This window comes from Syngnathus leptorhynchus, chromosome 13 (genome assembly GCF_054491065.1).
Source record: "Syngnathus leptorhynchus isolate UIUO chromosome 13, UIUO_Slep, whole genome shotgun sequence".
Lineage (NCBI taxonomy): Eukaryota > Metazoa > Chordata > Actinopteri > Syngnathiformes > Syngnathidae > Syngnathus > Syngnathus leptorhynchus.
In genome coordinates this window covers 10,549,525-10,563,622 of record NC_141207.1, presented here as the reverse complement: position 1 = coordinate 10,563,622, position 14,098 = coordinate 10,549,525, and the positions used below count along the sequence as shown (strand labels likewise).

Below are 14,098 nucleotides of genomic sequence, written 5' to 3'. Positions count from 1 at the left end.
ATGACATCAAAAGGCTTGGCTTGAAAATATGTTGACACTGAAGCTTTGGCATACTTGGCGACAATGTGAAAAGTGCCTCCGTTTAGATTCTTCAACAACAACAAAAAGCAGGAAGGAGAACATGCCGTGCAGCTGCAGCACAAGCCCTCAGTCACCGCGTCGACTCGGAGCAGAGGCAAAGACGAGTGAAAATTCCGCCAGCCAGACAGAAAGATAAAAGGCTTTGAAGAGACCCAAACCGAGAGGGAGAATGATTTGCAGTGCTTCGTTATGTATCTTACACTTGAGTCCATCAGCATATATTGCATTCACACACACATGGAGTTCGAGTGCAACGGCCCAATTAAGTGTTAAAGGTCAGCAAATATTATTGCAGACCATTGCTCGACAATGTCAAACTACTGGACGCAATTTAATGATCATACGGCACATGGAGTGTGGTCCTTGGCCACAATATTCACGCATGTTATATTGCGTCTAGGCTACAGAGCGTAATGAGAATGTTGCCAGGATTGTGGATGGAATGCTGAATAGATTTGTTCATCTTGCAACCAGCAATTATCTCACAAACGGCAAGAACGCTAAAGCCGTGACGGGTGCTAATAGCTGATTCATTTCACGACAGGACAGGAATATTCCATTTGTGGAATGTGCATATATTTCAGGCCGTTTCTCTTCATTTCAATGTGTCACGTTAGAAGCAGACAGGCGCTTGGTTCGCTCAGCTACTCTGCAAGCCTTGTTTACTTGCCCAAATGAGCGGGTTCTTGAAATAGGCGAGCACCAATCTCCGCTAAGATTGAATGACCATTAAGTTTTACTGCCGAGACCAGAGGAGGAAGAAACCTTTTCTAAAATGAACACCATGCTACACAATAGCAATCATAAGTCGCCTGTTGTGGCATTGTGAGCCAATTACGTAGTAACGTTTCAAACGCAAACAACATTTTAGCTCGTATCGCCTTCAGAAATCTACACGCAAGTAAACGCTCGCTCAACTTCTCTCAATTTATCAGGTGAGAGCACAACTCAACAAACCAGATGGCCTCTTTGGATAATCCTCATCATGTTTATGAGACTTTCTTTGAACAATTCTCTCCTAAATGGACATCTGAACATTTTGGGGAATGTGAGATGCAATTGGAAGGAGTGGAAGAAGGTTTTTCATTTGAAAGGAAAGCCTTTTTCATTCAAACAACTCACTCATCTGATGCCCATTAAAAGAACATGAGGCACTTTGGTTCCTGCACATTCCGAATACAACTGACACAAATATCCTTTTACGGTCGATGAAGAATTTCAAATGTAGAAACAGCCTTAATGAGCGTCATATTTCTGAAGTTTGGGGGTCATGACCTTTTGATTTGTTTTTACCACTTTGCTTGACTCGACATTTGAGTGGCTGTGACTCGGTGCATTAGATAAGCCAAGTCAATCGAAAGCTCCAAAATCCCTGACACTGAAATGCATCAGTGGCAAAATGACAGACATTTGCCCGCTTTGACAGCGATAGATAACTACAGCTTGAGTGCGCTTGTGCTTCCTTTTGTGCAGTAGCAGAAGGCAGTGAATGGGAAAACAGAGCGCTCATGCGAAAACCTGCCTGTGCTTAGGCTACACTCCATGTTGGCTTTGTCCGCATGTCTGCCGGTGCATCCGGATTAGGGTCCGCTTTATCTCGGCAAATGAATGTCAGTGCATCTTCAATTTCAAACAAATAAGGTTGATCATTTCTAAAAGGTTGAGAAATGGAAGGCCAACTTGAATCGTCGATGTGGAGACAACTTGACATAAGCACCGTTGCTGTCCTGTTGACATACAACCACAGCAGTGTATTTTGGAAACATTCAAAGGCTACGACCTTATGGTGAGGACAAGAGGGAGTCACAAACAGGAAGCGAGCAGGAGAAATAGTCAAGTGGTCAGTGCAGTGGGATTCATGTCGTAAATACACTTTACACTCCCATGACATTTGTTGCCTCCTCAGAACTCAATGTCCACTGGCTTTATGGCTCAGCACTTTATCTCCTGTTGCTTACGCTCTGTCCCCAGCTCCACTGACTACTTAACGCTCTTCTCTCACCGTTTCATACTTTGGGTAGAGCTACACAATGTCAATATCAGGAAAAGTGCCTACAATTGCCACACTGCACGATAATAGAGACGGCTACAGACAGTGACTATTTTTGGACATTCACACTTTGACAAATGAGGAGGATAAAGGACGGGAAATTACATCATCCCTCGTTTCAGTAGAACCAGAAATAACTGAGCATGATCACATGACACAGTGAACTAATTATCCTGCAAAATATAGAAAGATTAAATGAGATATCAGTGGCATTGTGTTGCAGTAAGAATGCCGTTGCAAGAAAACAACTGTCAAGTTTGACAAACTGTAAAGACAACACGTCAAAATGAAATCATTGCTAAAGGATATGTATTGCAAAAGAAACACATAAATGAGATATTAGTGGCATTGTGTTGCAGTAAGAATGGCGTTGCAAGAAAACAACTGTCAAGTTTGACAAACTGTCAAGAGAACAGGTCAAAATGAAATCATTGCTAAAGGATCTGGATCGCAAAAGAAACTTTCAATCTCTCTGTTACCATTGAATTCAAACGCCGGCCGGGTTCGGAATAGCCAGCCAGAATTAGAACATTGCTCATCAATTTAGAACTGGACAGAAATCCGGGAAAGGGGTACAATCCTAGGAATAGAGAAGGATCCCATGACATGGCTGCTTTCTTTGAAGATAGCCTTTGTATGATCATATCTCAAGCATGGTGGTGCTCTATGAAGAAGATGGCCGGTTGGCTGATGTGGAGAGGCATGGTTATCGCTTTAGGATTACACTTTCATCAAGCTAAAGCTCCAGCATGGTAATCCTATGCAAGAGTACGATTTCAGCCACTCCTCTTCCCGCCATTGTTGAACCTGCCGCAAAGCGTTATGACATATGGAGATGTATGCAGAGCTCCCTCCACGTGGCAGCAATGCGTCATTCATGACATTACGTCCAATACACGAGCTGCATCGATCATTTTTTGCCACTGTTGATCATAAATAGCTCAATGAGGTGGAGAAAATTGAACATTTGGAGTTGTCTGCTTCTTTTTCAAAGGACGCTCATGAATCGACAAAATGCTTGCTAATATACGACGAAAAAAGACCAGAGGAGCCAACTAATGATGAGATGGTGTTATTGGGACAAGAGAGTCAGAGGGTTCAAAAAAATTCCTTCAGTTCTCCGCCCAAAGATTTTCTCATCTAAAGTACATGGTATTATAAATAAATCAAACGGATGAGAGGATAATGTTTCCTCTTTAATGAAGAAGGCAGATGGTCACATGCACGCACGCACGCTCTGACACCTTTAAAGAAGACGAGCTCAAATCTACCGGCAAATAAAAGTGGAAGGTACAAGCCAAACTCTTTCTTCCTTTTCCAGCAAAGCAACAGATGGCCACCCAATGCTGACACGCATTAAAGTGTTTGAAACGTTAAGACGCTCTGATAAAGAGAGACCACAGTACTGGACCGAGTAGACACACTAAACACTCCCCCATCTGCCAGAGCTCCAGTGGCAAATTGGGTTCGTTATTGAGGCTCCTTTTTTCTCTCAACGTTAAGCCACAGTTGGCACCATAGAGCTTTTAGAAGAAATCTGGCTTGCTGCCAATGGCTGCATGGCATGGAGCGGATTCAAGCAGCTTAGGCAGCTGCAGACAATGCACAGAAAAAGAAAAGTGTCACTAGGTCACTTGGGATTTGTCTTTGGGCCATACTGCAGGCCGCTACAACAATATCCACGGCAGGAATATTTGGGAAGGCTCAAGAAGGATGGAGAGGGAATACGTCTTTCTTTCATCGAAATCCACAGCGAGGGACAATTTGGAGCGCTCGATGAGCCCACCGCGCTCGGAATGCGGGAGGAAACCGGAGCGCCCGGAGGAAACCCACGCAGGCAACCGGGAGAACGTGCAAACGCCACACAGGAAGGCCACAGCCGGAACTGAACCCTGCACCTCTGAACTTTGAGGCGGACGTGCCAACCAGTGCTCCACTGTGACGCCCGTGGAAGAAAAAAAAAATTGCTTCCATTATCAACAAATACTATTTTATCGTATTGGGCAAATATTTTCACAATATTGTCAATTATTTTATAAGTTCAGTGGCGAGGATGATATTTTAGACCTCAAGCAAATGAAAGTGCAAATTGCACTTTTTTTTACAAGCTTGTAAAAAAAGGCTTGTTAGAAATGGTATTAATTGTTACTATTTGATTTGATTCTAGGTTGTCAGGCCGACTGCACGCAAGCTCATTTCCATTGACCAAGTATTAAGTACTTGTTCGACAAATTATCTTTTGTCACCAGTTAAATCCACCCGAGTGAGATAAGAGCATTTATTGCCTCATGGGCGTTTTATTGAAACACAAAGTAGGAGTGGAGGCAAACGAAATGAAAAGGCCCGTGGCTGTTAAGTAGCGGATAGCGTGTCCGCCTCACAAATAAGAGGGGCGCGGGTTCCAATCGCGGCTTCCCCTCCTACGTTGGGCCAATTTTATGGCTTCACTACAATCTGTAAAACATTCATGAGACGGGATTTTAATGAACAAATGCTTTGAATCTCTTTCTCAAATCATTGTCCTCAGGTTCTGTTTTCCTTATGGAATGCAAAGCTCACCCTCAGCCACCTTTTTTCCCCCTCAGTCTAAAAGAGTGAACATGCTGAATGCTTTATGTCGAGGAAAAAAAAAATGCTCTTGACTAGTAGAATGTACAGTAGATAACCCTGACTGGGGCTACTCTATCTTTTATCTGCTTGCTCGTCATAAGTAGAGATTAGTTGCTGGGGGGAAGAAAAAAAAAAAAAACTTAGAGTGCGAATACAAGCATAGACCGACAGTCGAAATGCATTCAAACAAAGTTCCCCAATATTTACATGAGTGCATTCTTCACTTTACCAGATAAGCCACATTCCTTTTCTTGTGTATTTTTTTTACAGTGACTCATTTACATGAAACCATGGGTAGAAAAAAAGAAGATGAAAATGGTGGCGTAATTATCCTTTGGATATGTTCTTATGACACCTGGGAACAGTTTTAAATGGTGAAAAAATGCAAAAATGTGTCTAATGTTGGTAGGTGCGCGTTGAAACGAGGTCATGGATTGACACAGTGTTTCTCCCTGTCCTGTCTTGCAGAAAAAAATGTGTATAAATATTGTTGTTGATTTATGAGCAGGCTATTGACTTTTCTAAAATCTAAGATCTTTTGGATCTAGCAGAATAGATTGATGATTGACGTGTCAAATAAGGCAAAGCTTTGATCTTTTCTAAGTCATGCAAGTATCAGAGAAGAAATCATCGTGCGTGTTTGTACCATAATAGAAAACATGCTCCCGTACAAAATGTGCTATTCAAGTCCCTGGTGGTCAAGCAAGACGTGACAAAGTACAAAGTGCAACCACACTTGCAGGTTGAGTAGCTGAAAGAGTTCAAGGATCACTCCATTCTGGAAGAGCGGCAACTCCATTGAGGCTGAACACTCTGCTGCCCCAGACACACACTCACATGACACACACGCACACACACTCGCATGGTGTATCTTGTGTGTGGATGGGATGCACGTGCATGCAAGGTATTCATTCATCAGTTGATCTACATTCCTGAGCTTCATGCAAGCCATTAGTGGGAGCTATCTCACAGAGGTTTCTTTGAAAGATGGAACATCAAACAGGATTTGTGCACACACAGAGTGACTTCGCCGCCAACACTTTTTTGGGTTTTATTTGAACTCTCTCTACCTGTGTGGCACTCTAACAACTCCAAAGTGTTCGTCACCCCTGGGACCCCGAGAGCTGAGCTGTCATATTAAAGCATGTCTCATCTTTCAGCTGTAAATACTAGAGGAGCTCAAAATACCTGAGAACAATTCCTGTTTTTACATACTTGGTGAATAAAGATGATTCCAGTTCTAAGGATAACTGGTTTTCAACTCTGCTCTTACATTATCACTCATTAGATAACAGTCACAGTTGTAGCCTTATTTTCCAAAATCCTAAAGGGAGATCTTTGAGCAACATTCAAATCCCCCCACATACCAGCCAGCAAAGCGAGCTCAATGTGGGACAAGACTGATTTAGTGGACCACCTTTGTGAAATATGCGGGAAGGCATGCAGACACCATTTAAACACACACTAAGAAAGCCAAAGGTTATTTCAGTACAGACAGGATTGTACCACAAACAGCAGCAGCAGCAGCCGAACGCCAAACATTTTGGACTTCCAGCAGGGAGTGGCCACTTGACTTCCATCCACACTCGACCAGGACCTTCCTTCCTCCTTGAGCCGGCCAATAAGAAAGCCAAGGTAGCATGAAGGAAGTCCCGTGTTCCCTTCAGCTCCCTCTGCTCTTCTCCAAGCACAATGTTTTTTCCTGCCTGTCAATACCAGGAACCCATTAAGAAATGTGTTGGGAGACAATGGAAGGATGAACCCAGCTATTGTTCCTCACTCTTGCCTCTTGAAAAAGTTGCCAAGCTCAGAAGAAACAATCGGACACATCGGCATTGTCATCAGACTCCTATCAAGTAACGATGTAAATAAAGCAAATAAATGATTAAATGTGAAATTCACCATTGCACAGTTTTGTAACGTGAATATAAATAAATGTCTTTTTTTTTTTATACATCTACTTCCCGTCAAACTTCTATACTCCAATTACGTAAGCTTTTTTCATTCCTCATACGACAAGATATAAAATTGAAAGAAATGACGCAATGGCTGAACCGCGAAGCACAAAGTGGAACAATGCTCCTGCCTGTGCTGACTATTAAAAAGAGAGCTGAGTGAATGGGGCCTGGCTTGCTTGCTTGCTTGCTCCTAACTTCTCTTGAGTTTTTGTTTTTTTGCTGTCAATCAAGAGGCCAGTCAGATCATCGCTTTGGCACATGGCGCTCCCCCACCTTGCTCCTTTCTGGAGTTTCTTTCTTTTTTTTTTCTTTCAGATTTGGGGCACTTTTTGTCACAGTATTTGGCCTGTTCTTTCCGAAGAAGCTCTCCAAACACGTTAGCTTGTTTTTGGTTTTACATTTTTACTTGTATCACATGATCAGATTTTCCAAATAAAATTTCTTTCAGACTCTGATCATCAATAAAATATGATTCTTATTTTTTTTCCCAGTCTCTGCGAGTGGACCAGTAACAAATGTCCCGCTGCCCGAAATTGGAAATTGTGAATTCATCCCACAGTACACAAGTTCAATGCACTTTGGTGTCGCAAGATCATGCTGCGAATAGTTGTTGGCCTGCTGACAGTGCTTTAATGGCAATTGTGCTTCCAGAGCAAGGACGAAAATCTGCCGACTTTGGCAAGCGCATCAGGCATGGCTGGCAACTATCCAAAAAATGGACGGGATTCAACAAAGTTGCCAGTAGTGGTGATGGTGTGCATTTAGTCAATCATGTTGGGCAAAGATCAGGACCATAACACAAGCACGGGTAGATTCAAACATGGGAGACGGACTGACGAATAAAAAAAAAAGCACATAGCACATAGCAGAGAGCATGAGCAAAAGTTTGATGATGAAATGTCGGGTGTGCTTTCCAGAGCCCCAATAAAGACATCCTTGATTGGATGTGATCCACCTGTAGTGACAAAAGAGGCACTGGAAAGCATAGCGTGTCAACGCAATTTCATTAGCGGTCCTATCCCTGTATATGTGTGGGCGTCAACTCTAATTCGTGTCTTCTCGGTGTGGTCCTTTGACTGACACAAAACGATTTTAGGGAGTCCCTCTTCCTCCTACAGCAGCTCTTTAGAAGCCCTAAAGCTCCTTACACCGTCTCCAGCACGTGTTTGATGAAAGAACATTTAAATAGTGTGAAGATGAAGCCAGCCTAGACTAAATCCTGTGAGTCAAAGTGGTGTAGCTCTGCAGGGCTCTTTGTCGAGCACAATTGCCAGGGACTACCTCCAGTGGCGGCTTAGCGGCGGAACGTTCTGTCTCCGTGCATCAATAATAGCAGCAAAACAATTCTCACTTCTATTGCCCTCAAGTGATCAGGCTAAGTTAATACAGACACATGGTGTATTTGGAGAATGTCAGCCACACGAGGCCAAAAGTAAGGATAGAGAACCAAAATAACAACAATCGCTTGATCTTTCAATGGCCTCATTACAAAGATGCTGAAGCAGCATTTAGCTGTAATGCCGCACGCAAAAGGAAGAAGCAAAAGTGAAGTCGGCCTCGAGTGGAAATGAAATGCAGGGGCTTTTTTTGCCCATACCTTGTTGGCAATTTGTTTTCGTGGTCTTGCTCTATAAATAAAGCCTCGTCTTGCATCCTGATATATTAGCTGTGTTTCTAGCAAGGCTTCTATAGCTAAAGTGCTCAAATTGGGAGGGAAGAGAGTGTGTGTACGCTTGCATTCATTACTTGCAGGTGGATGCGAAATCTTTCCTTACATTGTGTGTGCCCTAAAATCTACAAAGAATTCTTCACAATTGATGAGATCAACTACCATGATGAGGAAATATTCAAGTCTGGCTGGGTCATGCATCAAGCCACCCAACTGGATGAATCAATTGATTGGATTGTGCAATATTCTAGCAGCATGTCTGCCATTTTGCATAGAAGATACAGCAAGAGCCTGGAAAAGGTTTCACATTGGATGGTCATTATGAGAAAAGTGTGGGCGTATGATTCCCGGGCACATCTCACAGATATACACATGGTTGCATCGCTACAGCAAGGGCTCGAAAAGCCATGAGCCACAATGAATCACCTCTCAGCACCTCCCAGGAAATCATACTGACGCGCAAATGCGTACATGAACACAGAGTGACGGACCAGGCGCAAATGTGACCAAGACATATTGCACTTGACCACCTACGGATATCTTTCGACATCCGTGCCCTTTCGACCTGCGTTTTCGTTCTGACCAGGGATGGATGGATGGATGGATGGATGGACAGACTAGCTAGGTAGGTAGATATGTGGAGAGAGAGAGAGAGAGAGAGAGAGAGGCACCCTTGCACACACACACAGAGGCAGTGAGGTTTATTGTAAACAAGTCTTTTCTAATTGTAATGTGTGCTCTTTTGAATGTTGTCTAGCTGTGGTTTGCCAACCAACCGTGGCCGATTCTGTGTGGCAGACATGCAAGTCTGACTGTGAATACATGGACACGCTGAGAGAGCACAAATGGGGGGGGGGGGGAGAGAAAGAGAGAGCAAATGCAGGCAACGCAGTGATGCAGAGTGAACGCATGCAGATCTGTGCGAGCCCATATTATCATTCTGAAACATTTCCTTCCACCCCTCGCATCTGATTAGAGTAGGCCTACCTTCTCAAGTGTGTGTACTGTAACTGCGTGCACATGTGCACACGTTGCCCGCCAGCTGGAAGACATTAGTCAAGCCAGCAGGTAACTTTACTCAAAACTGCCACAGATAATGAGAAGCTTAGGAATTGCTATCAACTGGCTTAGCAACACAGAGAGAAGGAGAAGACGGAATGACATTGAAAGCTGCTTTTCCGTCAACACTCTTTACCTTACGGATGATCCAAATAAATGCACAATCACAAAACAAAGTGTGTTGCTTAGAATTGAAATGTGTTCTTGGAGACACAAATATGGTGCCTGAAAAACACATAAAAAAGTCCTACAAGAAAAGCAGATCAATAAAATTGGGAAAACGAGAATGTAACAACAAGCAAGAAAAAGAACTATGGGACCCCATCAACAGCTGAGAGAGGAACTGAGTGAAAAACACACACACACACATTTGATCTTCCCTTACCTCTGGAGCTTGTTTTTGAAATCCTTTGGAAAATATCGACGCCTCAGCAGTGCTCGATTCTCACTTTCTATCTCTTTTGCCACAATAATTGTTTGCAAAAAGCCTGTCCTCCCTCCTCTCGTGTATCCTCGGTGCTGATGAACAGTGCTAAGTGAAACTCCACCGGAGAGCAGACAGACAGGCAGGCGAAGCCAGTGAAACAGGAGAGCGGCGAGAGTCCGGGGCAGACTGAGTAGGATGGAAGGGTTACGGCTTCCTAACATCACAGCGGCTGAGTGGATACACCCACCTCTTCAGCCAGAGGGAGTCTACTTTCAACAAGCTCGCAAATGTGCAGTGCATGATCTCATTTTGCCTACTGCACATACAGGTACAAAGATCAAACCAGCAATAGGTGGGAAAAAAATAAATAAAAATAAATCTTCTCTCAACATCCTTGTGTTTGAAGAATTGAAAGGTTGGACATGTTGGAGTTCCAAATCCAAAAAAGCTGGCTTTCAGCCCAGGAGCATTTATTGAATATAAGGGAAGTGATTGTTATTTGCAGAATAGTTTTAATAAAATCAGCTGGCAAGCTGCCCAGTGAACTGTAGCATGGAATGAAATGTAGCATTCTTGGAGGGCCTATCTCTCATCATGCCTTCATTTTCCCTCTTGGCTGAGGAATGAGGGATCTTTTCATATGATGGAGCACCAGGCTTCTGTATTAACATTTTTTGTATGTAATATCTCAAATGAACTCTCCCAACAGATGTTTGCTTCCACTGCTTGTAGTGTGAGTCAGCTAAGAACATTGTGCACGGTATGACCTTTTGACTGAGAGGCAGACATGCTAACCACCACAGCACCTTGCTGCCTGCCCCAAGATGCTGTGCTAAAGACATAATAACAATGAATCATCACTGTGTTTCATTCAGTGACATTTTGAGATATTGTTCAGGTAAAAGGTCAGACGTTTGAATTATTCTTCATTTTGTCGGTATCCCGCTAAATAATATCCATGATAGATCATAAACAGCAACTACTTGACAGTGAGACTTTAAGTCAATCCTTGATTGCACATTCCAGAAATCCAAAATTAACTCAGTCTACTTAAATGACACGTTCACCAACATCCGGGTTGAAGGGAAATCCACAGATACTCCAAAGTAACTCAAGACTTGCAAAATACATAAAACGCATCATAACACTGCTGTTGATGGACTATGAAAAACTAAATGCCAGCGCAGCAAGTACTCCTCCTTGATAAAACACCTGCTGACCTTTCAATTCCAAAAAACATTGTAAATGCAAGTCTGTCATACTGAATCTAAATCAAGATTCATTGTGTGGTACAGTATATGAGCTGCGCCTGGCTGGCCCTAGTCTATAGTCCATCATTCCTGAATCCTATAGCCTTGAATGAAAACATACGCATGATGATGCACGCAAGTATATTGCACTGCTGTTCTTACCATACTATATGACATAGCCACGGGAGGTAAGGTACCACCTTACTACTGCAATTTACCCACGAGTGTCTGACAGCGTCACTCGGTGACCAAGTCGGTCGGCTGATTGCGGGTTAAGGAAGATGTAGCTGATACGAGTCCATCCATCTATATGCATGTGCTGACCATGAAGCCACTCTGCAGCAGCAGGAGCAGCAGCAGCAGACTGTTATTCCTGCACATCATCGTGCTGATGCACGTGAAATAAGAAACACTGCATTCATTATTTGTTTTCCTCCATCCGTATTAAAGTGATGCGAGCATCTTCGGAAGACAACTATTCTCCATCCACCCCTTATTTAGATCAACATTGCACCTGATTCAAAGGAATCGTTCGCACGGAAGCAATTCTGCTGGGTTTTTCCCCTCCTTTGGTTTAAGACACCAGAGACGAAAAGGTAAATCGTATCTTACCGTTGAAAATCGCAGACGGATTGCTGGAGCTGACTGTCAAATGTGGAGACGGTCCAGTGACTGTGGACGATTGGACGCCGTTAGACGGCGTGACGATATCATTTACAAGAGCGCCCTCTGCTGGCCAATTCATAACATTGCTTTTTAACGCTTGCAGTGTGTGGAATAGATTTTAAGTTTCAAAACGTAAGGATGCCATTTTTTTATAGCAGAACAGGTATCACGATAAATTACGCTGCATTCCGGATGAACAACAACGATCTTTGTATTTAGAGGAAATTGCACGATACACTTCAGCTTGATTCTTCTTCTTGAACTACAACTGTTTCCTCCGCACAAATTAAAGACTACAAAAATGGCTTCCAGTGGGTCTAGACAGGATATTGGTGTCCAATACAAACGCCAGATAAAATGTCATCAAATGTTCCTGCAATTATATAACTCCATGCCTTTAATTCACCATTGTGAGGTGTAGTAAATGATAAAGAGACTAGTTCATTCGACAGTTTCGTCTTTAAAAAAAACAGACGTTTTATCGGGCGACAATGGTCCACCGGCGATGAAGCAGATACTGAACGATACAGTGGAGAAAAAGCGCCAACTTCTGGTGCAGCGTCGATTAAAATGTGGTTTTATCCAAAACAACCGTAAAATGCATTCGGGTTCATCCTGAACTGGTTTATTAAAGGTACAATTGCAGATATGTTACTTATTTGAAGTTAGATTACTTAAAGTGGCGCTTCGAACTGCAAACTCCCAGCGTCTTTCTTTCTGAGTAGTGTCGGCGATGTTGATGGTTAGTCACTACAAAAAAACTATTGACAATGCAAACTACCAGTACGTAAGCGCTCGAAGTTCCAACAGGCGACTTTATTTGATATGGGATCCTTGCCACAGTATTTGCAGGCTAGTTGACACGTAAGCCATGTGCGCCCGCCCCGGCGTTTGTTTGCAACTTTGATATATGTATGACAAGTGTTTCTTCCATTTTCCACATAGGGGCACTTTGCAACTCTTTGAAATGTGAAGATGCCTGGTCTGCAGAGTGAACACGTGGCCTCGCTGGGGAGCCCCATCAAGAGGAGCAAACTGTCTCTGAAGTTTTTCCAGAAGACAGAAACCAAACGAGCCTTGGATTTCTCCGAACCTCAAGCAGATGATGCCGAGTGAGTGTACATGTACTGGTGGAAATAATCCATCCTCGAGTTCATGCCATATGATTCTCAACAGCTGTGATCAGGTGGTGCCGGCTCCATCTCTACTAGCGAGCTCGCCCGATGACCTCCCGCTGTCATGTCAGAGGCTTGAGGACACCTTGCCATTTGTGGGGCTCCTCAACGAGGGCAACACCTGTTATCTGAACAGCATCTTGCAGGTGAATTGCCATTTTCAAGTCATACAAAGGATCTTTGGTTTTGTTTTGAGAGTGGCAAGTCAGGTGAAATGAATGACAAAACAACAACTCTATAAACACAAAACCTACTTACCCATGGTAGAAATCCCTGGAAATAATGTCCCGAAAGGGGATCGATGTGAACGAAAGGATGCAATGCAGTCGTCCGCCCGCAGCCGGTGTGAATTGCAGCGGTGGGTCTTCTGCAAAGACACCGACCCGGCCGGTCCGCAGCAGGCGTCAATTAGGCATCGGCACCAGCCCCGCCCGATACCTGTACCGCCCCTGCAGACTAAACACACACCCAGTTTGTCAGGGCAGCTTGAGTTGACGTGGGATCAGATATGTTTCCACGTACCCTCTGCAGTTTGCTCATATATTGCTCTTTGGTGCATGGATGTTTTTTTTCCTCCTTCAGGTGAAGATAACATGTAAATGTGGGATTGTTTCTGTAGGTCCTCTATCACTGTCCGGGCCTGAAAGAGGGAATCAAGTCCTTATACAAGTTGTCGAAACAGAATGCTACATCCACTGAAGAAGCAAAACAATGTGAAAAGGTTAGCTCATATTTCCCCGAAGACACTCATTCTAGTGTATTTCATCGATCACTACATTTCATTCTTCAATTTCGTTTGTAGCCAGCAGGGGAGGCTGCCGAGGATGTATCTGCACACATGGAGCTCCTGGAGAGCTTCCACAGTCTGATCAATTCCGTGGAGCAGCTGCAGTCTAACTTTCTGCTCAGCACCGACAGCTTCAATGAGCTCAACACGTCACCTCGTAAAGTACTGAACACGCTCAGGTATCTTGAAAATATTAGGCCAGCCTAAAGTTTGGGTCAAGAAAACATTCCAGTAAACCCATTTCCTTGATGTATGGGCATGAACAAATACCATTAGATCGGGTTCATGCGTATTGGAAGAAGATGGATGTTTGTTTTTTTGCCAGCTTGACTTTCATTTAAAAAAAAAAAATGAATGGATAGAAGA

The 14,098-nt window shown here is 43.5% G+C and overlaps 2 protein-coding genes across 4 annotated transcripts in view; one reads left to right on the top strand and one right to left on the bottom strand.

Annotated features, from left to right (window-relative positions):
• Positions 1-14,098, bottom strand: part of kank4 (KN motif and ankyrin repeat domains 4) — a 32,911-nt gene that overhangs the window by 17,351 nt on the left and 1,462 nt on the right. The window contains exons 4-5 of one of the 2 annotated variants that reach the window (XM_085928623.1): positions 13,468-13,585; positions 13,204-13,401 (exon numbers count right to left, since the gene is read on the bottom strand). The gene's annotated coding sequence lies outside the window, so the exon portion shown is untranslated. Of the gene's footprint in view, positions 1-9,812; positions 10,024-13,203; positions 13,402-13,467; positions 13,586-14,098 lie in introns of those variants that run through there. The other variant, XM_085928624.1, reaches the window with a different exon arrangement.
• usp1 (ubiquitin specific peptidase 1) overlaps positions 12,202-14,098 on the top strand; it is a 4,493-nt gene continuing 2,596 nt past the window's right edge. The window contains exons 1-5 of one of the 2 annotated variants that reach the window (XM_085928626.1): positions 12,202-12,404; positions 12,716-12,882; positions 12,947-13,091; positions 13,565-13,666; positions 13,748-13,911. In XM_085928626.1, coding sequence (XP_085784752.1) covers positions 12,746-12,882; positions 12,947-13,091; positions 13,565-13,666; positions 13,748-13,911 — 548 coding nt within the window. In that variant the 5' untranslated portion in view covers positions 12,202-12,404; positions 12,716-12,745. Of the gene's footprint in view, positions 12,635-12,715; positions 12,883-12,946; positions 13,092-13,564; positions 13,667-13,747; positions 13,912-14,098 lie in introns of both variants that reach the window. The other variant, XM_085928625.1, reaches the window with a different exon arrangement.